Here is a 24,966-nt window from a genome sequence, read left to right as displayed (position 1 = left end):
AGGGAAACCAGTAGCCAGCCCAGCAGAGGTTTTGGAAGAGAAAAGTCTCTCAAAAGACTCATTTAAATCAAGGTAAAACACACACTGAGAAGCAAGGTGAAAGAGATGGGGTAGATTAAAATATGTATAAGTGTGGCAGGGAAGGTGAGAGAGGACCACACTCCCTGAATCCTAGGTTATGCAATGTTCATTTGTCCTGGATCTCTCTCTCTGCTGCATCAGCATTACCACACTGATGGTGTGTTTACTAAGATCAGAGTTGAGTTTGAGCACGGGGGCTGGGGAAAGGGAAGGTGTTCTGTGTGACAGACTTAAGGGCAAGTATGCCTGACCACAGCTAGGCTGAAGACAGATCACCTTATTCCAATCAGGAACTAAGAATGATTATTCAGAGTTGGATTTTAATCTTTGCGAAAGCTAATTAATTTCCAGTTCACTCTTATTCCTAGCTAGGGTATAGTCTTTGAGGGTCCCAACCAAAAGTTTGGGGTATTTACTAGGGCCTCTCCTCTTTGGCTGGCCTTCTTAACCCCATGAGACAGCCAAAAGCTCTGCTCAGTTTTTCAGCCATTCCTTTCAGAATCAGCAATCACCTCAGCTTTGGGAAAGTGATGACAAATGTCAGGCTCACCTCTTGGGGTTTCCTTTTTCTTCCCAGTTTTGCAACCACAACTTCAAACTGCCTTAGTAACTCTTCAGTGCACTAGTGTTTTTTATATTTTGTCCAGTTGTTCTCAGTGGTGGCAGGGTTGGTCCAAACAACAACCGTAGGCCATTGCTGGAAGCAGAACTCCTACATATGCTACTTCTACAAAAATTTTATCATACTATGCATAGTGTTTTATAAGCTAATGTCTCTCTGACTATATTATTTTGTATTTTGAGGAATTTAAAATTATAGAACAATATTTTTGCTATCTATCACAAACAATGCTGCTATGAACATTCTTGTACGTCTCTACTATGTACAGGGAAATTGCTAAATCCTAGTACATTGCATCTTTAACATTTCTTGATGTGGTAGGAGGAACTCTAAGATGGAGTCCTGGTGTTGCCCCCTATAATCCCCAGATACCCCTTGAGTGTAGGTGGGACCTCTGACATTTCTAGCCAATAGAATATGGCAAAGATGATGGGATGTCACTCCCATGATTACACTTCATTATATAAGATTCTGCCTTAGCCAACTGGAGCTAGACACTCCAATGCTCATCCTGAAGAAGTAAGATGTCATGTTGTAAATTGCCTATGGAGGGGGCCACATGGCAGGGAATTGCAGATGGTTTCTAGGACTTGAGTGCAGCCTCCAGCCAACAGCCAATAAGAAACCAGGGCTCTCAGTCATACAACTACAAGAAAATGAATTCTGCCAATGACCTGAGAGAGATTAAAAGCAGATTCTTCCCCAGTCAAGCCTCCAGATGAGAAGATAGCCTGACTTATACCTTGATTGCAACTTTGTGAGATCCTGAGCAAAGGAGCCACCTAAGCTGTGCCTGGACTACTAGTCCATAGAAACCATGAGATAATAAATATGTTTTAAGCCTAGTGGTAGTTTGTTACACAGTAATAGAAAACTAATGGATTAGTTCACAAAGTGGTTGTGCCAATTATACTCCACAATGTATAAGATTCTCTTAACCACATATCCTTGCTAACATTTGGAAAGATCTGACTTTTTAAATTTTTGCCAATCTAATAGGTGGGAAAATTAATAATAATATAAATTATATATATTATTACTTGAAAATAAAATCATGAAAAATAGGTATTTACTTGAAATTATATATTCTGTTGTATTTGTTTTCTGTTGCATAAATGCTATTAAAAAAAGTAGCAATAGGACTGGTTAAAAGTGGCAGCTAGTAACAATCAATAGGACTAAGCAAATGGGAGAAAAATATGTGCCAGAACAATATTTTTATTATGTTTCTTTCTATCCTCTGATATAGTAATTTTAGTCATTTATTATTTTTTTTTTTTTAAAGAAACAGAGTCTCACTATATCACCCATGCTGGTCACTGAACTCCTCTGGCCTCAAGCGATCCTGCCAGATCAGCCTCCTGAGTAGCAAGACTGCAAGTGTGAGCCACCCGTGCCTGGCTATACTGCATATTTAAATTTTGTAGGCTATATTATTCTATATTCTTGAGCTACATAAATGTAAGAATTTTTAAAAGAAGATTGTAAATAGAATTAGACAGTTATTACCTATATTAAATAAAAAATAACATGTTTCTTGCTGTCCCTTGATATCGTGGATATTCTTATTCTTTCTATTTCCCTTTCCATTAATACTTCTCTGAACTGCCGGAACCTTTAGCACATCTTTATTTTCTTTTAGGTAATGGTAAAACAGAATACAGTAAAATGTAAAATTAATTTCGACTTGCAGTTCTGCTCTTCTGTCTGCATTTTACCCATTCCTCGTCAGTGAAAAGTAATGACATAAAGGTAAATATTCTCTCAACTGAAGTGTTTGAGCATAGCATTCTTAGGATTTTATTTACTAGCACCGCAGGTTTTTAAACTTGTAGGAATTCATTTCCAGCTCTCAAAATGTTTATCCACTTTGTATCTTCACGCTTGCTTTGGTAAACCAGCCGTTTGTCTGTCATTCAGGTATGTAAATTAACTATGTAGGCTCTCCATATGTGAAATAATCATCTTTTCTTTTAGAGACAGGGTCTTGTCTCACTGTCACCCAAGCTGGGGTGCAGCGGCATCATCACAGCTCTCTGCAGCCTTGAACTCCTGGGCTCCAGTGATCCCCCTACCTTAGTCTCCCTAGTAACTGGGACTACAGGTGTGCACCACCATGAATGCTAACCTTCCTATAGTTTTTATTAAGGCAAGGTCTTGCTATGTTGCCCAGGCTGGTCTCCAACTCCTGGCCTCAAGCAAATCCCCTGCCTCAGCCTCCCAAAGTACTGGGATTACAGGTGTGAGCCACTGCGCCTGGTCACCATCATTTTTAAAACACCCTGAAGCACATTGTAGTTATCCTCAGTTAAACTTTTTTTTCCCCCAGGGAAAATGGTTTAAAGCACAAATGTAATTTGAACTTGTAAAATTGAAGTTAGACTTCTAAAGTTCTGAAACAACTTATTTCCAAAAAATTAGTCTTTTTTTTTTTTCTGTTTGAGTTTCTGTCTTAACCTACACATAACATCGAACAACTCAAGTCAGTGGGTTCATCCTTTTCTAGGCTCTTTATGGCCTCTTCAAGGATTATCAAACAGTTTTGGAGAACCAGCATGTTTATTCTTGTTTCACTATGATTCTTTTCATTCACATTCTCAAGGTATTTCCTTTGGAGCAGGACATTCTTTTTTGTTCTACACTTGGAGATATGGTTTTATGGCAGGCCAGAATTCTACCATCTTTTCTGTGGCCAGCAACAATGATAGCCATCTTGTAGGCACATGTTTAAGAAGTTATCTCCTTCCATTTCCAAAGTTAAAATTTTATTAAGGCCGGGCGCAGTGGCTCACGCCTGTAATCCTAGCCCTCTGGGAGGCCGAGGTGGGTGGATCGCTCGAGGTCGGGAGTTCGAGACCAGCCTGAGTGAGACCCTGTCTCTACTAAAAATAGAAATAAAAAAATTATCTGGACAACTAAAAATATATATAGAAAAAATTAGCCGGGCATGGTGGCGCATGCCTGTAGTCCCAGCTACACGGGAGGCTGAGGCAGTAGGATCGCTTAAGCCCAGGAGTTTGAGGTTGCTGTGAGCTGGGCTGATGCCACGGCACTCACTCTAGCCCGGGCAACAAAGTGAGACTCTGTCTCAAAAAAAAAAAAAAAATTTTATTAAGTACTTCTACACATTTTGAAGAAACTGAAATAATCAAACACTTCCATTATGAAAGCCTCTATATCTCAGGTAAGCAAATCACAGCTCTCTTTTAGCAGTGTTTAGCAGATGAGATCCTTTCATTTTCTTTGGTCAGAAGTTTAGAGACTGAATAGAATTTGTCAAAATTAACAGTTGGATCAAAAGCAGATAAATGAGCCAAGTCTAGTTTGTATTTGGACAAGGTATTACACCATTTGTTTAACGTTTTTGTGGCTTCATTAAAATCTTAAGAAACATAAAGATGACAATTTGGAACTCCATTTTTCTTCAATGATAGGCTGTCATGAAGTAAAAAAAAAAAAACCCACTGTTTTTCATGTTAAATTACCCAAGAGCTAGAGGGAACATTTTTTGAATCAGGAAATGTAAGCTTACATAGTTTCATAGAATAATCAAAGATATGAGACAATAATGCATGTCACATGGTTCATGTACCATGCCCAAGCTAATTCAGCAGCCAGTATTTTTGACTGGGTGTTGGTGCCTTTTTGGGAAACTAAAAAACTTTTTGATTTTGAAGTACTTGTCTGTCTCATCTTAGACTTCTAAGATTTAGTCTCCTTAAGTGTTTTCACATCCCCTTCTCCACCATACCCAATCCTAAATTCGTCTTCGCACATTTAGTTTTACATTTACTCCACTATTTACTTTTCTAATCCAGTCATATTGTCTTTCCATCTGTCATTAACATTACACAGTTGTTTAGATTTCGTTTTCAGTGATATCTGGGTCATGCTGGTATTGGTATTGTAATCATTCTCATTTTTATCTCCACTCTTATAAAACATGGTCGCAATATTCACAATCTTAAAAATTCAACTTTTACAAGGTACAAAAGTTAATTCACAGGTAAAGCCAAAGGTGCACTGTTAATGCTTATGATTACAACTCACTTAAACTGCACACTTAAGTCACATCCCTCAGAGTGATGCAACAATGGATGATCATTACTGTGAACTGCAAATCATGGTTGCCAGCATCAGTGAGCAGGAGCAAACATGACAGTGACGACTACAGAAGGTGAATAATCTATGCTACATCTATTTGGCACTAAAAACAGTGTTGTTTTCAGCCCCTGTTGTGGGGGCTGTCATGTGGGTTTTATACTTTTCCCCTAACCTTTCACACTCATCGCAGAAAACTAGGATTTGTGTCCTGGGAGAGTTTCCTAGGATGTGAGAATTTCAGTGCTAAAATCTGGGAAGTCAGGCAAATGGGGACAGTCCATCACTCTTCCTCATATCTCCTTCTTCTGTCTAGTACATCCATTCCCCTACCTGCTGTGAGTGCTGACTGGTAACTCTCTGCTGCCCCCATTCTCTGAAGAATTGCCCTAGGCCTAATAGGAGCCACCTTGCTATAAGGCTCTCACTCCCCTAACCCCCAGAAGGCCAACGTAGGCCAATAATTGTCAGCTGAGTTCAAAAGGCCAACCCTTGCTACAGGGTGCAATTTATTTCTTTTGTTTGCTAGTTTTTGGGTTCCAGTGGGTTTTTCTGAGAAGGGGGTTTCACTCTGTTGCCCAGGCTGGAGTGCAGTGGTGTGATGATACCTCACTGCAGCCTCAAACTGCTAAGTTTGAATGATCCTTCTGCGTCAGCTTCTCAGGTAGCTGGGGCTACAGGCACATGCCACCTGCTCACCTAATTGACTTATGGACTTCTTTTTTTTTTTTTTTTTTTTGAGACAGTCTCACTCTGTCGCCCCAGGTAGAATGCAATGGTGTCATCATAACTCACTGCAACCTCAAACTCCTGGGCTCAAGCAATCCTCCTGCCTCAGCCTCCTGAGTAGCTGAGACTATAGGTGCATGCCACTGCACCTGACCCAATACAAGGACTTTAAAACACTTTAACTATAGTCACCATCCCACCATTTTACAGTATTTTATTTTGGTCTTATTTTATAACCAAAATTAGACATTACTATTTGCTGTTTTATAAAGACAATGATTGTTTAGATGTACACATACTTACCATTTTGAAATGCCTTCTTGCAGCTTAGATTTTTCTTTGGTCTTTCCCCTCTTCCTGAAGTACATCCTTAAAATTCCGTAAGTGAGAGCCTATTGTTGGTAAATTCAGTTTTTGATGAATCTGAGAGTGTCTTTTTTCAAAAATTAAAGCAAAATAATTATTTAGCTAATTAAAGAATTCTAGGCTAACAGTTAATTTCTCTCAGCCCTTTAAAAATATTATAATAATGTCTTCAGGCTTCCATTGTTGCTGTTGAAAAGTGTATTAGTTTTCTATTATGGCCATAACAAATTACCACAACTTTAATGGATTGAAAGGGCACAAATTTATTGTTTCACAGTTCTGTAGGTCAGAAATCAGAGATGCATCTCACTGGGCTAAAATCAAGGTGTCAGATGGCAGGCTTTATTCCTTTTTGACGGCTCTTGAGTTTGTTTCCTTGCTAATTCAAGTGTTGGCAGAATTCAGTTCCATGCAGTTAAAAGACTGAGGTCTCTGTTTCCTTGCTGGTTGTCAGTTGGGGGCTATCCGACGTTGCTAGAAGCTTCTCTCTAGTCCTTGTATTGTACAGTGTCCTATCTGTCAGAACCAGCACAGGCCTCAAATCCTTCCCATGCTACCATCTCTTCGAGTCAGCTAGGAAATGTTCTCTACTTTTAAAGACTTTAGTGATTAAATTGGGTCCACCTAGATAATTCTAGATAATCTTCCCATTTTAAGTGTAATCTTAATTATATCTGCAAAGTGCTTTTGCAATGTAAGGTAATATATTCACAGGTTCAGGGGATTAAATTGTAGACATCTTTGCAGAGTGGGTGAAGGACATTATTCTGCCTACCACAAAAAGTATGCTGTCAGTCTAATTGTCATTCCTTGATAGATGATTTGGCTGTTCTCTCTGGCTGCTTTTAAGATCACCTCTTTGGTGGTCTACAGTTTCACTATGTTTCTTATTATGGATTTCTTTCTTTTTTTTTTTCAATTCTTGTGAACATTGCCTCTCCTCCATTCTCTTTTAAAATTCCTATTAAACTTAAGCTAGATCTTTCAAATCTGTCCTCTCACTCTCAGCTCTGCACCACAGGCCTCATGCATGTGGACACCTCAGCCCCCATGTCCAAGCCCCATCCCTGACGTTGGCCATTCTTGATACAGACCGTGGCACAGTCCACCCTTAGAAGGAGAAACCCAAGAATGAGACCCAGTCAGGCCAAGGAAGTAAACTCAGAGCTGTTTAAACAGGAAAATTGGGGGTTCCAGGTACCTAGTCGGTGGCTTAGGAGTGAGGAGTGCAGGCTCCAGATGGATCCATTCTCTTAGCCCTGTGGACTCCTCCACCTTGTAAGGATGGGCACCATTGGAGAAGGGCTAGCCTGGGACCCTCTCAATCAAGGGGCCCAAGGCAGAGAACTTTTCAAACCACATGTGCAAGGGCAGTACCATTTTAGACAATAAGCATGTTTCTTTCAAAAGGGAGAATGCTGGTTAAGGTAAGACAAGGAAGAGGAAATGTTCTGTGTAAGGAAGAGGATGTGAGGTCAGGAGAGTTGGGAAGCACAGAGAAATATGGATTTTAAAGTAGGTAAGAAATGCATAGTGTGATTAGCTGGCCTCTACATTACAAATAGAACTCTGTAGTCAAATTTGGGCGGTCACAGCGGATTCAATGTTTATAAAAGCTATTCTCTCTGCCAAAAATACTCTTTTGACTGCTCCTAATTTGCTACACTCCTTATGGTGTCAGCGTGAATTTCACTTCAGTTGGTGGCCTTCTCTCAGCCTGTGATTCATTTATCCCTCTCCCTCTTAAATTTTTCCAAAGAGACTGTAATTCTCTTTTTGTTATACCCAGTCACACTCACGTCGTCCATAGCTGCCTTCCTGATTATTCAGGCTAGAAGGTTTGTGAAGACATTTGTCTTGTCCAGCATCATATCCCTGGTATCCACAAAGTGACTGATACACATCTGGTGATCAGTAAATATTTGGTGAATTAGTAATTTGGCCTCATGGTGCTTGAGTTGCATTGCTTGATATGGCTGAATCCAAACAGAATATCAAACTTTTTATGTCCTTCTACTTCAAATTATTTCATTTATTTCAAGACATAGTTTTTCAGAGCCTGTTACTCAGACAAAGGTTATTTATTTTGATATCTAAAGTACTTTATAAGATTCTCTGGAAAATCTAAAATCATTCTGCTGTCCTAATAGTTTACACTCTCATCATTTTTAAAAGGCTTGGATTATATACTAGAAAGATCTCTTCATTACATGTAAAACATTTTTGCTGCTGTTACCTATAGTAAAGGAGATGAAAGAACAACTTCAAGGAGAATGAACAGTCCTGAGAGTCTTTTAGTTGGTATCTACCCACCCCAACCCCAAGAGATAAAAACAAAGATGAAGGCACTAAGGTACTACTATGTGGCTGGTTCCTTCAATAACCCAGTCAGTCCACACAGATAAACCATTTAACATATTCAAACCACTCTTTGAGTCATTCATGGTCATTATTTGGTTAGTTCCCCCAAACTAAGGCCATGCCAGTTATTAAAATGATGTGGAGATTAATCAACTGGGCTGCCACTTGTGAATTTCCCCCAAGGCCTCTGTGATAACATCATTGGTCCCGATGAGTAATCCTGTGACAATACATGATCCTGGATACAAGTCCACAAATATCGGGGCATAGCCTGTATGCCACTAAAAATAACAAAGGTTTCAGGGCTGGAGACATTGTCAACCACACTGTCATGACCATCTATGACTACAGAACTCAATGGTGGGGGGACAATATCTAACGGATTACCCTGGCAGAAAAAGCCTGTGAGTACTTCAGCCTCAAACACATAAATCAGCTTATCTGGGGCAGAGGTTTTCTTGATCTTGTCTGCTAGGGTTTTGAGGTTCGTGGTGAAGTATATGCCAGCTCCATATTTTGGATCTGATAAAAGAAAAAAGTTTTAAAAGATTGTTATGATCTAGTGAATGATATTACCTATTTGGGTACTAATATGTATTCTCTCTCTAGTCTTCCAAATAATCACCTCCTATTGGTCCTGAGTCCCTGTGTCTGTAGCAAAAGTGCCCAAAGTTGTTTCCTTGCAACAAATTATCACTGACATCATCAGCATAGTAACAGATTACATTTGAATATATCATTAGAGTTTACAGAGAAGTCTGTGGTTTTCAAAGTAGTTTTACTTTGATTGAGTTTAATTGATTTATGATTTCGATAGTGTCTGCATTTAAAAGTTGAAAGATCTGAGATTCAGAGAGATTGTGATTCAGGTTAATATTATCAACTAAGCAGCTCACAAGGAGAGCACAATGGAGGAAGGTCCTGTTTCTCTTAGAACACTCTTTGACTTCTGCAAGCTACAAAGAGGGATAGCTCTAGAACTTTTGAGAATATGGATTAAAAAAAAAATCTAATAAATGAAAGCAGAGTGTCTCCCAATCTCATGGACAGCATTACAAGAAAAACATGTCAAAATAAGGGGAATGTTGAGCATATAAAATGTCAGTGTCCACGCTTCACTCTTTAAGAAGAGCACCCCTGGATTTGAGGGACACAGACATTTTGGTCGCTAGGTGGGTATTCTGTACTGTAGGGCAAGGATAGGTCATCATTTCTTCACCATGGCCTGGTATGATACCCCAAAAGACCCTCCACATGCTTTTGATCTAGGTCCATATTCACCAGGTAATCTTCCACCTAGAAGGCATTCTGGGGACCGTGATACTAACAAGGATGTGCCCTATTCCAACCACTCCATTCTGATACTTTGCTTGTGATCTGTATTATCTTCTTTGGAGTATTAAGAACACTCCCAGGAGGCTAAGGGCCAAATTCCAGACCTCAAGGTAATTCCTGTTCAATGCCCTTTCTAACCTCTCTTAAAGGGAAAAAAATTAAAACTTTGAGGCCATATTCTCCTTCCTTCCTTTCTTTCTTCTTTCCTTCTCTCCCTCTCTTTTTCTTTACATTTACATAGGTCTTAACCAAACACTGTTTTAGGCTTTAGAGCAGCGCTGAACAATAGAAATGCACTATGAGCCATGTGTGTAATTTTAAATTTTCTAGTAGCCACATTAAAAAAAGTAAAAAGAAACAGGTGAAATTAATTAATTTAATATTTTTATTTAACCTATTCTAAATGTTACCATTTCAACATGTAATAAATATAAAAATTAATTAGAGATATATTTTACATTCTTTTCTTTTGTAGTAGGTCTTTGAAATCCAGTGGGTATTTTATACTCAGGCACATCTCAATGCAGATTAGCCACATTTCGAGTGCTCAATAGCTGCGTGTGGCTAGTGGCTACCATAGTGAACAGTGCAGCTCTAGATTTAAAAAATGAGTAAGATATGATCCCTGTACTCAAAAGTTCACAAAGGGGACTTCCTGCATGTAAACATAAAATATAGTACAATTTTATGTGGCAAGGTAATATTTTAAGATAAAAGATTTTCCTTCCCAAGAGTTTTTCTTGCTCTTTGTTCTTCCACCTGTTGAGTTCTTGCTATGTATTACCTCAAGGGCAAAAAGGATAAAGTTTAGAACAAAGTCAATTGAATACATATACTACTGTATGTGTATATATGTGTGTGTGTTTATATATTATATACAATTATTTTTAATTCATAGAGGAGAATATGTTCTTGAAAGACTGGCTTTCAGAGTTAGGTTTCCTGAGAGGAAGAAGGCTTTCTGAACTAGAGGCTCAAAACCTCAAGGATTCAGAACATAAATGACACAGGAGACAATAACACAAAATATTCTAAGAACATTTTTCTCACTTCAAGACAAATAGAACTTCTTTCTTCCAACTGGTGGGAAGAGAAGAATCAAATGCAACATGACTAGAGCTCTTGGGGAGTTTGAGAAAGGACTCACTTCACTGCACCACTCCCTCAAGAGAGCCCTGGGAGTTAAAAGGGGGCAGAACAATAGAAATTTTGGAAGAACAACTGAAGGGACTCACAGAGCAGAAGCGCCCATTGCCTGACTGCTGGGTGCACTCCCTCATTCAGCCTGGTACCTGAGGGGAGGGTAGTAATGGCTGGGGAAGACTCCAGAACAGAAGAGAACCATTACACAGGACCTGCGTTCAGCTTGGAGGATACACACGCTCAAAAATTTTCTGCACTACAGAAGGAGCACAGACACGGCCTAGAAAGGAATTCCTTCAGTATGAAAAAGACAGAATGGCCTGTGCAGACGCTACCTGAGTGCAAAGGGCACAGGTGAGTGCTAATGACCAAAGCCCAGGGTGCTTTATCTAGCAGAGGGCAGTGGGAGGCAGAGAACAGATGGGAGCCCTGAACCAGACAACCTTCCCCACAATGCCTCTCCCACCATCGAAATCACTCTCAGAGAAAAGGGAAGAAAAAGGGCAAAATGTTGTAGGAGTTTAAACCCTGAAGGGACTAAGAAACCTCTGAAAAGGACTGAGTTCACCCTGAACTGTCAAGATTCCAGTTCTCTGCATCTGTGAACATGGGCCCATGAGTGCTAGGGAAAGTTCAGTTCTAGAGCCAGAAAGAAAACTAGTTCTGTGCCTGCGTTCTGTAGATAGATTCTAGTACATGCTAAAGTTATAAGTGTTGTAACAAAGGAATGGAGGAAGTACAGGAACACAGAGGAGGAAGCAACTCACTAGGCCTGCAGGAGTTGGGAAACGTGCCAACCAGGAGGTTGTGCCATTTCTTGAAGAAAGAATAGGAGTTTATAGTGCTAAAAAGGATTTGGAGGGAAGTCATTCCACAGACAAAGGTACAGAGACATGAAAGTACACCACATGTTTAAGGACCTCTCAACAGTTAATGGCTAGACTGCTGAGGAACATGGTGGGTGATGAGTCTGGTGAAATAGTGTAAAAGTGAGAGCCTTATATGCTCTGCTAAGGAGTTTGGGTTTTTATCTTGTAGGCAACTGGGAATACAGATATTAAGCAAGAATGTAATTTTTTAGCATGATAATTCTGGTGGCAGAGTAACTGACAGATTAGGTAGGGGCGTGTTTTGAGGCAAGGAAAGGACCTGGTAACAGTCTAGGTCTAAGGGAAGATGAACTGAGGCAGCAGGAATAGAGGGGTGACGCTGGGCTAAGACTTTCATGAGATTAAGTCACTAGGACTGGATGACTGCCTGGATATAAAGGTGAGGGAAAGGGAGGAAAGGAGGGTAACATTTCAGGTTTCTAGGAGACCTGGTAGGTAGGTGGTGACGGTATTTAGCCAGGTTAGGCAGAATCAGAAAACAAAGGGCATGTTTCTTAGGGAAAGTCATGGCCAAAAAAAGAGCTCAGTTTGAGGTGCCCATGGGACATCTGGGTAAAGATGACCAAAAGACAGTTGGATATATGGACCTCCAGGTCAGGAGAGAGGTAGGGGGTTAGAGTGATAAATTCCTAACTGACCATCATAGAGGTAGGAGTTGAGGCCATGGGAACAAGTGCAATCACCTAGAGGGACACTGTAGACTGGGCCAGGGCCCAGGTGTTGGGGACCGCAGCTGTAGAGGAAAAAGAAAGAAGATAAAGAATAGGCAACAGATGAACTCATTAGATTATAAATTGTAAGGGCAAGAACTCCATGTTTTTTTTTACTGCTGTATCTCTAGCACCCCTAGCACAGGGCCTGATTCATAGAATGTGCTTAATAAATACTTGTGGAACAAATGAATCAACCAAATGAGAAATGGCAAGTGTGTAGTCTTCTGGCTGCATTCAACCAAGTCCTACACATTAGATTAACTCAGAACTGGCTGGAATGCAAACATATATAGAAAAAAGAAAATAAAGCTTTCTTAGCAGAAACTCCTCTGCCTGTGTGTGGGTAGCCATCTAAACTGACTGAGAGTCCTATAATTTGGAGCATTGCGGGCCTGAAAAAGCCAAGAACTTTTATACTCCAGATGACAATAGCTTCGGTGATATTGAGATTGGTGTCTCCTGGCTTGTCTAGCACCGTCTGTTAAGAGCTCTCACCAGCCCACAGAGATGAGTCCATTGGCACAGGTCACATTATGGGTAGTGTCTGAACTGTCTCAAGGCAGTGGCTGTTCAGAGAAGGGATAGGGAAATGGGCAGAGCACAGAGGCCAGGAGGTAAAAGACCAAAATCTTGAGGCTTAAAAGACTATCTGGAGACAAGATCTGTGGCTGGGTTATAAAGACATAAACTTGACCAGAAGCAAATATGCCTCATGTCTGCTGAGTTTTTAAAGGAACTATATTGCTGAAGAAACTACAAGACTGTCTGCAACAGCTTGAACACATTCTAGCCTGGAAGGCAATCCATGGCCCTCTGGTAGGCAATGGGCCTAGAAATGGTGAAGGGCCACAATACATAAGAAAGATTTTCCCAGAGTGAGAAACAAGGGTTTTACTCTATGCCCAGAATACGGAATCCTTACTATTCCGGTCCAGCAGCATGTGATAAGTGGTGTGAGGCAGTGACTGTTGTGTTTTCCTTCTCCCCTTTCAAAATGGGAATTTTTATTGCAGTTTCCTGCTCCGTCTCATATCATTACATAATAAGTATGTTGGGGCAATATGTTGCCTTTAAGCTTTAAGAGAGAAGTGCCTGAACTTGAGGCTGATGATGAGACTGGCTAAGACTTTGGGACTATCCTCCTTGGGGGTATGGTGAGTACTTCAGAAGTTTTGGGAAGAAAGGTGTACATAGATGTTGGGTAGGCAGTTAGCAGTGTCTGCCACAGGACTGAAAAGAGGGTATTCACTAGATTTGGAAAATAGCAGCATAGTGATGATCTTAGTTAAAGTAGTTTAAGTAGAAGTAAGAGGGTGAGGATTGCAGAGAAGCTAGCTTAGGACCAAATGGAAATTATGGATTTTTAAGACTTAGCCAATGAAGGGATTATACTGATCATCACTTTCTTGGTTGTACTCAGAAGACTTCTTGGTGGGATTCATTTCTCTATTTTTACCTCCAGCAATTGTCTGTGTTCAATTTTTACCCCAAATATTGCCTATGTTCTCTCTGGGACAAAGACAAAATGATTTCCAGACTCTGCTTTCTAGACATCAAGACTATTGGAATTGACCCCACAGCAAGGATCATGCTATGTATTTTGAAAGGTGACGCTTAAGAGCCACATATTTAATGGACCAGGCAAAATCAAGCTGCACTGCTAGGTAGCCCTTCATGACTATTACTAAACTGCTTATCCTCCTTTGGAGATATATGAAGCCAGAATTTTTCACTGGTGACTGAAGAGGAAAGGGGACAATATAGCAATTATGTGTATGATATTTTTGTACAACTGAGAAGAGACATGGAAGCTACACATAGAACTCCAATGGCTGAGAAGGATCTTAAGATGTTATTCACTTCACCTGCCAGATGATACCTAATTCATTCACTAGCAGGCTACAGGAAATTAAGAGGACAGAAGAGAAAAGACCAACTTTCTTAAATTTAGGAAAATGCCCTGTTAATTAAGGGATGAGGATGATTCAGTGCTGTTGGTAATAATTTTGTTGAAATAAGCAAGGAAAAAAAAAAAGCCCCAGCTGCTCTCTGCAGATAGGACATAGGACACATAAATTAAAAAAAAAAAAAAAAAAAACAGTGAACAGTACATTTTGGTTTTGTTTTTGGTTTTTTTTTAGAGACAGAGTCTTATTCTATTGCCCAGGCTGGAGTGCAGTAGTGCCATCATAGCTCACTGCAGCCTGGAACTCCTGGGCTCAAGCAATCCTCCTGCCTCAACCTCCCAAGTAGCTGGGACTACAGGCGCAAACCATCATGCCTGGCTAATTTAAAAAAAATTTTTTTGTAGAGACAGGAGTCTCACTGTGTTGCTCAGGCTGGTCTCAAACTTCCGGGCTCAAGCAATCCTCCCACCTTAGCCTCCCAAAGTGCAAGGATTACAGGTGTGAGCTGCCATACCTGGCCAGAACAGATCTTACTGCTCACACTTTCATCAATGTATAATCCATTACCAACAAAAGATATAAAGGAAAAATAAAAAAGATCACTGTTTCCAAAAGACTTTACCTCTAAATTCTAGTCACCAATGATCCCCCTCCCCAGAGCAACAAATGCTATTAGTGCTGATGCCTGCTCACAAATTCCCACATAGAGTTCCCCTAATGATGAGGAGCTGACACCTACCACAGGGCTCTGAGTACATTCTCTGAAAGCCAACTCTGCATACCACATTGCAGAACTGGTGCGGGACCTGCTGAAACAGTGTGTGGCTCACAGGGTTCCTATGTGATTTCCCTTCCATCATTTTCTTCTTTCTTTGGAAGGCAGTCATGAGAACTTCATTCTCTATCTTCTCCACCTACAACCAAGGAAAAGAAAAAGTGAAAAAGAGGCTGGAGAACTACTCCTTAAATTGCCTGTTATACTGCTTCAAAAATAAAGGTGTTTATGTGCATATTAATTTGCATGAAATTTGCTTTTCATATAAAGTTGCATAAGAGGCTTTCCTCCCCCCAATCCTCTACTTTGACTTCTAGCTCTTCAAAATTCCCTGTGTTCCTTCTTTGATAAATTCATTTAATAAAAACTCACTGAGCAGTCACTATGTGCCAGGCACTGGTGATGAAAATATTAGGTTGTAAGTATAGACTGTCCGATTTCCTTAAGGACTAAGTTTGACAGTTGATATCACTGACATTTCACTTTGACACTTCTTGGTTTTTTGGTTGTTTTTTTTTTTATTGTGAAGGTACATCCTCATTCTTTAAAATGCATGTTTTGGCTTGTGATTATCTTTCAAATTTTTTTAGAGCAATTTTTGTGAAACCATGAATAAGTCAAAAATTTGTGTTATATTTGAATATAAGTTCCATTGTGGAACCAATGCAGTGTAGACAGCTCAAAATATCAACAAAGTATTTGGGAAGGATGTGGCTAATGAATGCATGGTATGTTGATGGTTTGAGAAGTTCCATTCTGGTGATTTTAATGTTGAAAATGAGCCATGTGGGTGACCTGAGACCAAGATGGATAACAATGAGCTGAAAGATGTAGTGGAAGCAAATCCATCTCAACCTATGCATGAATTAGCAGCAGGGTTTGACATTACTATTCCAACAATGTTGGACCATTTGAAACAAATGGGCAAGGTAAAGAGGCTAGATAGATGCGTACCACATGGATTAAATGAGCATCAGAAGAGAGAGCATCTTGAAGCTTGCCTTTCTCTGCTGTCACCACATAAAGGTCAATCATTTCTACACTGTATTGTCACATGTGAGGAAAAATGGATTCTTTTTGACAATCACAAGTGTCCAGCACAATGGTTGGATAAAGATGAAGTGCCAAAATACAGTCCAAAACCAAATATTCATCAAAAAAAGCTAATGGTATCTGTTTGGTGGTCCAGCACTGGTACTATCCACTACAGCTTCATGAAATCTGGTCAATTGATTATAGCAGATGTGTACTGCAACCAGTTGGATGAAATGATGAGGATGCTTGCGATTATGCAGCCAAGATTGGTCAACAGAGACAGGCCAATCCTCTTGCAAGACCACAGTCACAAAAAACAATGCTGCTCAAGCTACAGAAGCTGGACTTGGAAACTCTTTGTCATCCATCGTATTCACCAGACCTTGCACCCAACTGACTACCATTTCTTCTAGGCTTTGGACCACTTCTTTCAAGGAAAAATATCCAATTCTCAACAAGCTATGGAAAACGCCTTCTACGATTTCATTGCCACCAGCTCCCCAGGCTTCTGTGTTGCCGGCATAAACAAGCTACTGTTAAGATGGCAAAACTGTGTTGATAGTTTAGGCGCATACTTTGATTAATTGTACTGTTTCTTGTTTGAGATGTAATAAGCTAAACTTTTGATTTGAAATCAGACATTTCAAAATAAATGGTTAACAACATAGACACAGTCTCTGTCCTCTTAAAACCCACAGTTTAGTGAGAGATATTAATAAAATAGATAAACAATTATACTACAGTGATAACTGCTATTCCACTTCTTTTATTTCACTCAAAGATAGGCAGATAGCTCTTTTCTGGATCTGGAATCTGTGCTTCTATATGTCCTGACATCATTTCTACCTCCTCATTCCAACTATATCCCTCATGCCTGTCCTTCCCTGCTCTCCTTCCAGCATTACTGACCTAGGATTCCAGGTACATGAGCAGCTAGCTTAGAGTCAGCTTACAGTCATCAGTAAGTGAGCTTTTTTTTTTCTTTCTTAGAGACAGGGTCTCACTGTATCACCTAGGCTGGAGTGCAGTGGCGTCAACATAGCTCACTGCAGTCTCGAACTCCTGGGCTCAAGTGATCCTCCCACCTCAGTCTCCCAAAGTGCTGTGATTGCAGGCATGAGCCACTGCCTCCAGCCAGGTGAGCTTCTCTTGTGGCTATAGAACCAAGTAAATTAATAGCACAAAGAGCCAAATCCTCCCCTTAATTAGGTATACCTTTATAACCCGCAAACCATATTTTTCAAACTCTTTCTTTTGATCCTGAAGTTCTTGAGTTAAAGGCACTGAATATTTCAGAAACCTGATATTCGCTTCTTTCATTTCATCCTGGCTTTTTGGCTGCTGATGAGTCCATTGTCCTAAAAATGAGTAACACAAAATTTTGTCTCAAGGCTCTGTAAGAGGGAAAAGAGTTTGTTATCCTTTATTGTATATGTGACTTTATTTGGAGATAATGGGAAAAGAGTTTGTAAGGAAATTTAATGAAACAAATTCTAGAAATTCGGAGGAAGAGATTAGGCAGTTTAAACTCTATGCCTTATACTGTGTAGGGCATGCAAGGAAAGCTATAATACTATGAGAAGTCATCGGATAAAATAGAGGGGTAATAAATTTGTCTTCAGATGACTTAGATTGTGAGGCCAAGGAGATGTGAGAAAAAGAAAGTATTAATATATACCCTTTTCCCACAAGCAGTGCTATATGATGATATATAATTGTATTGCTCAGAGGAAATGTTTTTATTTCTAGCCCCAATGCCTATGAGCAAAAAGAGGTAGGCATAAGAAAACATTAATTGAGGAATGACGGAAAAGGATATGATGTTTATATAATGCTTCAAAGTTGTCAAAGAGATTTCAGTCTCTACCCAGTTTGATCATTATAGCACCACCATTGAAATAATTAACATAATTTTACAAATAAGGACACTAAAGTTCAGAGAAGTTAAGTAACTTGCCCAATATCACACAGCTAGCAAGTAAAGATCTAAGATTATAAACCTGGCTTTCACCAGTGCTTTCTGTAAGGGAACAAGGCAAAATACTTGGAACATGTATCATTCAGATACCACCCAACAATAAAGAGCAAAATTTGGAGATTAAGAGTCTATGGTGTCTTGTCTTTCCTCCCTCCCTCTTTTCCTTTCTTTTCTTCTTTCCTAGTGCCCTCATTCCCTCCTTCTTTCCTTCCTTCCTTCCTTTTTTAAATTCAAGAGACAACCTATTTTTGTCCAAGGGAGCTCTTTATTGGACTAAATGTACAAGGGGACAATGGAAACCCAAAAAAGGTTGTTTTCTCTTGGTTTATTTTCAGTTTGATTTGAGGCCAAGCATACTAAAATGACCTAATTCCCAATACATTATCTAACTGAGTGGGCTCAATTTAACCACAAAAGGCAGGTGATAAACCAAGAGGAACTCACTAGCGGCCAAGTTGTAAATCTGAGCAAGCAGGAGGGACAAAACTCCATGGCAGGGGAGCTCCAAAGCCAGGAAACTTCAAAGGAAGAGACTATAAATTAACTTTGGAGAGCAATAGCTCACATTTATAAGGTGTAACATTAGAGTGCAGTTCACTTGAGTTCAACAAACATTTTTACTGAGCTCCTCCGATATGCCAGGCACTGGGCTGGGTACTGGGGATCCAAAGATCACACACTTCTACGGTCAGAAGCACTCACTAGGAAGGATTAAAAGAGTAACATAAAAGGGAGGTGATGCCTAACCTCGATTTTTAAAAAAGTTTATCATTATGATGGATATTTGATGTTCCTTATAATCACTCATCTCAAAATTACCCATTTTATTGTAAAGATCTGATTAAGAAAGGGTGTATTTGCATGAACCTCTGAAACGCTGCTGTGGAATAATATGCTTAGTCATCAACTACCAAAAATGCCATCTTGCAGCAGGACAAGGGGCTTACATGACTCTAAATTGCCAAGAGCTGGGAGAATGGGTCAACCTTATGAATGCAGTTAATTTAAAGTAATGCCACAAGCCTTATAGGAGATTAATATTTCTTTGTATTCTGTTCTCCTGAGCTGACACTGGTGTCAGTTTAAACATTCACATTCATTACATCCCATAAACCTGCAGTCCCCAACCCCCGGGCTGCAGCCTGGTACCGGTCCGTGACCTGTTAGGAAACAGGCTGCACATCACCACCTGAGCTCGTTAACCACCCCTCCCCTCCCCATGACACCCTATTCCCCTTACCCCTGGTCCACAGAAAAATTGTCTTCCATGAAACCAGTCCCTGGTGCCAAAAAGGTTGGGGACCGCTGCCATAAACTAAGTGGGAATCATAATCTTGGTTCTCACACTTGTGTATTATTTTTATCTACATTTTTTGACACTGGGTTTTCTGTGGAATGTGGATACAATATTTATCACAAACTCCCACTCACTTTGAGCGTTTCCTCCTGAAGTATTTTTATTTGACACAAACACATGGTGAAAATAAGGTGTCCTTTGAAATCTTGCATCTGAATCTTTGTATCTCTTACTAAATCCTTTCTCTGCATTACAACCAGTGCTCTTTCTAAAACACAAGTCTGATCTTATCTTTGTTTAAAATCCCTCAAGGTTCCCCATTTATTTCAAGAAAAACTCTAAACTCTTTCATGTGATTAATAAGGTTTTGCACAATCTAGGCCCTGCGACAGTCTTATTTCTTAAAACTTTCTTTCTTTGCCTAGTTAACTTGTACTTATTATTCAGTTCTCCATTTACAACACCTGTAAGAAGGCTGCCCCTGATCTCCCCATTCTGGATTAGAGGCCTCTCCTCAACGCTCCCAGAGCACTTTCACCCTCCTTTATTGTAACTAACCTGATTGCTTGTCAATATCCCCAATTAGACCTTGAGCAGGAACAATGTCCATCTTGTTTATCACTGTAGCCCCTGCACCTAGCACAATGCTTGGCACAAATCATGGGTACAATATGCACTAGTTGAATGAAATAATCCTCTCTTTCCCAGGGTGGCATTAGAAAAGGTATAATTTCCTAGTTAACTTTGGGCTCTTTTAAAAGGATCTCTCCAGGCCCAAATTTCCACAGTTACCCTGAAGAATTTAGCCCCCATGAATGGGAGATACTTGAGTGTACCTCACATTACCAGTGAATAATTTCATTGGTGAGAGGGCTCAAAGTAAGCAATTTTATGGTTCCTAATGCTGTCAGCAACAAATAAATGCAATAAAACTTGATAAAAGAAATAAATTAATCTGGTGGAATGTGTCTACATTTGAATGTTTCATCTGCAGAATCGGGGATGTACTTTTTTCCCCATGGCTTAGGCTTGGGTTTTACCTTAGGCTTTCCATGCAATTGCCACTAAGGCAACCCATGTTGTCATAAGCATAATTGTGTGTGTGCATATGTGTGTTCATTTACTGAAAACTAACCCTGATGGTAGAAAGAGAGCAAAAAAAGTCTCATACAAGTTTATGACCTAACACAGAACCAGAATGGTTTGCTCTCTCCTCTCCCACTCTATCTCTTACCACATACATACATATACATTCATGCCCCAGAGAAGGAACAGTTGGGAGAGCTGACTTTCTAACTTAGGGGAAAGTTACTCACCTAACAAGCTCCAAAGGCCTTGCTCCTTTTTTCTTGCCACTTCCTCCTGAACTTTGCACAGCATATGTTCAATGCTCACAACCACCTCAATGAGGTCAGCCTGGGCTCCTTTAATCTCTAACCATGCCTCTCCCGGTCTGATAATCTCTGAGATGGAGACATTTGAGGTTTTCTGAAGCTGAGACAAAAGGTCATGCTCCTCTTTCCCGAGGTACAGAATATGATTATTCTTAATGATGTGCTGGTCTCGGAGGGTCAGTATGCTTTGGATCCATGCCTTGGCCTCACACATCTCTTCCTTGTTGCATAGTGTCAAATTGATGACAGGAGTTCTAGCTTCAGGTCCATTTTCTCTTTGTTCCTCTCTGGTCAACTGGAGGACTGAAATGACTACCATAAGCAACCATGGAAGGCTAGTGGGCTTTAAAATAGTGCAGAACAACACACTATGGCCAGTGTTTACCCCAATGATATTGTCACCATTGTCAGAAGTAGCAGTTCCAATTGAGTACCTATCCCTGAAAGCTGGGCTGAGTATAAAGGAAATCTACATATGCAGTATAAACACCTTTACACCAAAATGTAAGCCTCCTTAGGAACACAGACTTTATCTTGTAACGGGTTGGCTTTCCCAAATCTTGCCTCTGCTGTGTTGCATTTGTCAGTTCACAGATGAGTTCACCTCGTGATCTCACCCTGGATATTAACTATTACTTCCTGTTAAATGGAATTTCTTAACCTCTTGCTATGAACAAGTTTAAAATCAAATATCTCTGAAAGCCATAGAGCTTAAAAATTGAAAATTATTTTTTTAAAAACAGATAAACATAAATCCCTGGTTATAAAAATAATACAGGTTTATTATTGAAAAACTAGAAAATTATCAAACTATAATGAAAAGAAAAAATACCTATAACTCCACTACCCAAGAGTCCTTACTATATCTTATCTGTGTATGACAGAACACCACGGACCTTCTGTTATTTAAAGAGTGGAGTTGGGAGTCACTCCTCCCCATTTTTTTATATACATATGTAAACATATATAAATATATATGTAATTATTTTAATTTTAGTATATGTGCTGCCAAAGCAAGCACTATTCTTCTAGATAATTAAATTGTTCAGATCACTAAAGGATAACTATTCTAGCACCAAAACACATTTAATTTTAACTATGAATTAAATATTTCTAACGGAAACACACCTTCCTGCCTTCCTAAACAGTTTAACCTTTCCTTGATAATCTGAGATCATCATCATTAATCATTATTAATGTCAATTATTATCTTATGCTATACAATTCCTTTACAGATGTCCTCAAGAATTGCTGAATTAGATGGTAACACTTGCCCCCATTATTCATATTCATGACATATAGACCTTTTTTTTTTTGAGACAGAGTCTCACTTTGTTGCCCGGGCTAGAGTGAGTGCCGTGGCGTCAGCCTAGCTCACAGCAACCTCAAACTCCTGGGCTTAAGCGATCCTACTGTCTCAGCCTCCCGAGTAGCTGGGACTACAGGCATGCACCACCATGCCCGGCTAATTTTTTTTTGTATATATATTTTTAGTTGTCCAGATAATTTATTTCTATTTTTAGTAGAGACGGGGTCTCGCTCAGGCTGGTCTCAAACTCCTGACCTCGAGCGATCCACCCGCCTCGGCCTCCCAGAGGGCTAGGATTACAGGCGTGAACCATCGCGCCCGGCCCATATAGACCTTTACATGTTCCTTTTCTATGTTATCCTCATCTAAAACTCCTCCTCTTACCTAGCTACCCTGGATTCCTTGTGGTTCCTCAAATATGCACTAAATTTATTTGCTCTTGTGGGTTTTCTTCACCTTGGGTGCCCCACCCTACCATCTCTGGACACTGAAAATCTTGCCATCCTCAAATGCCAGCTTAGAACCATCTCATCCATGAATCCATTCTTGATATCTTCCAGTCGGAAGGAATCTCTCCCTCCCCTGGGCCACCTGGGGAGTTTGTCCATTTTCTCATGAATTATTTATCCCCTAGCATTTGTTTAATGTTTTGCAATTTGTGGACATTTTTACATAATCTCCAATTATCCTCACAACAGTCTGTCATTATCATCATTGTACAGATAATTAAACGGGCTCGTAAAAAGCACAGTCCCAGACGAGAACTATTAAAGTTCCCCTTCTTTACTTCCAGCATTGCTGGGCCACTGACCATTCCATCTCAGTCCACCCAACTCCACTAAAATAATGGAGTTATCAGACAAAGATAATTCTTCCTCAGCCCCCAACAATTAGGATTGGTTTGGTCCAGTGATCCGAAACCTGGCTCAGCAGAATTGACTAGGGAGCCTTCAAAATATATACGCTTGGCCCAGACCCAGCGTTCCAGAATCAGAATCTACAGAGTTGGGGCCTATACACATTTTTGTTTGTTTGGTTGGTTTTTAAAGTTTCCATTATGATCCCAGTGATTACTCAGGTTTGAGTAACATAGAGTAACCCATTTATCTGGTATTACTGAGATGTGTTTTCTGTAATGATTGGTAAATAACCCCATTTGGAAGTTCAGAGCAGAAAGAGTGACTGGCTTGGCCAGTTTCTGGAGGACAGAATTTTTTCTTAGAAAAAATTACAGACATCTATTTATGAATGAACTATTTACACTGTGGATTATATACTGTGACTCAGCCTCCATCTGGACATATCATGAAACTGGACTGAGCAAGAGCAGAGTCATGGTCAAGGTACAGAGTAGGTTGGTATCCAAGCAGGAGCACAATGAAATATATTTGGCTTATTCTTTCTTCTTCTCTCCTCTATTAGTTCAGATAGTCAAAAATAGAATGAGTCAACGGTAGGAGATGCTACTTGTAGGCCTGTGAATTTCTTACTCACCACTATAATTGTTGAGATTCAGCATCTTGGATTTCTTTGCCATTTCAGCACTGAAAACCTACAAGAAGCAAAACAGAGCAGTGAGTCATAAGCAAGGAGCATAGCCACTGTCACAAAAATCTCTCTCTTTACCTGCACACACCACATTTGACATCATCCACTGTCAGTTCCCATTCCTACTGCCACAAATCTACAACAGCCTTTAGGAAAGTCCTAAGGAAGAGCATCACATTCTGTCAGAACATATAAGGCAAACCAGTGTAGGAAAAATGGAAAGAAAACAAAAATCTGGTATTAAAAAAGAATGTATATTCCAAGGCAAAATATAACCATTCATTCATTCAACAGATATTAATTCCCTGTTTATTGCATGTTAGGCACTGAACTAAAGCTATAGATATGTCACTGAAAAAGACATACATAGGCAGATGCTCTTGTAATTAATAAAACACATTCACTTTCAAAAGCTTTTTTTTTTTGAAAGAGATGAGGTCTCACTCTGTTACCTGGGCTAGAGTGCAGTGGCTTGATCATAGCTCACTGCAGCCTCGAACTCCTGGGCTCAAGTGATCCTCCTGCCTCAGCCTCCCAAGTTGCTGGGATTACAGGCAGGAGCCACTACAACTGGCTAATAAGTTATATACCCATAAACTTTGTCTGTAGATTGAATAAATGATCTGTTTTATATAAGCAAATTTCTATAAAGTGCTTAAAATTGTCCCTAGCACATAGTAAGTATTCAGTATATATTAGCTATTGTAATTATTATATGAAAGTCTATAGACAAAGATTTGTACATATTGCCATGCAGATCTTTTTAACACAGTGTCTATATGAAATAACACCTCTTTCCTAGTGTTCGGAACTACCATATCCATTGTCTTCCTTGTTCAAAGTAGACGATTGGCAGTGCAGAGACCCCCAACTTATAATAGTTCAATTCAGGAATTTTTGGTTTTATGATAGTGCAAAAGTCATACCCATTCAGTAGAAACTGTACTTCTGATTTTGAATTTTGACCTTTTCCCAGGTTAGTGATAGGTGGTACAATGCTCTCTCGTGATGCTGGGCAGTGGCAGCAAGCCGTAGCTCCCAGTCAGTCAAGCAATCACGCAAACAACCAACACTGTACTCTACAGTGTACTGTATTCAATAAATTACATGAGATACACAACATTTTATTACAAAATAGGCTTTGTGTTAGATGATTTTGCCCAACTGTAGGCTAATGCAAGTGTTCTGAGCATGGTTAAATTAAGGTAGGCTAAGCTAAGCTACAATGTTTGGTAAGTGAGGTGTATTAAATGCATTTTTGACTTACCTTATTTTCAACCTATGATGGGTTTATCAGGACGAAATCCCATCACAAGTCAAGGAGCATCTGTAATTACTTCATTGAGAAGATGGCAATTAATGCAATAAAGACTGGATTTTAC

The 24,966-nt window shown here is 39.8% G+C and overlaps 1 protein-coding gene across 1 annotated transcript in view; it reads right to left on the bottom strand.

The window, feature by feature from the left end:
• Positions 1-6,137: 6,137 nt before the first annotated feature.
• PARP9 (poly(ADP-ribose) polymerase family member 9) overlaps positions 6,138-24,966 on the bottom strand; it is a 42,225-nt gene continuing 23,396 nt past the window's right edge. Inside the window, exons 7-11 of the mRNA XM_045540147.1 lie at positions 23,531-23,588; positions 20,650-21,030; positions 17,274-17,416; positions 14,988-15,162; positions 6,138-8,782 (exon numbers count right to left, since the gene is read on the bottom strand). Coding sequence (XP_045396103.1) covers positions 8,406-8,782; positions 14,988-15,162; positions 17,274-17,416; positions 20,650-21,030; positions 23,531-23,588 — 1,134 coding nt within the window. The 3' untranslated portion in view covers positions 6,138-8,405. The remainder of the gene's footprint in view (positions 8,783-14,987; positions 15,163-17,273; positions 17,417-20,649; positions 21,031-23,530; positions 23,589-24,966) is intronic.

The sequence above is a fragment of the Lemur catta genome, chromosome 1 (assembly GCF_020740605.2).
Source record: "Lemur catta isolate mLemCat1 chromosome 1, mLemCat1.pri, whole genome shotgun sequence".
Lineage (NCBI taxonomy): Eukaryota > Metazoa > Chordata > Mammalia > Primates > Lemuridae > Lemur > Lemur catta.
The sequence above is the reverse complement of the archived record's forward strand: the minus strand, read 5'-3'. Positions and strand labels throughout refer to the sequence as shown.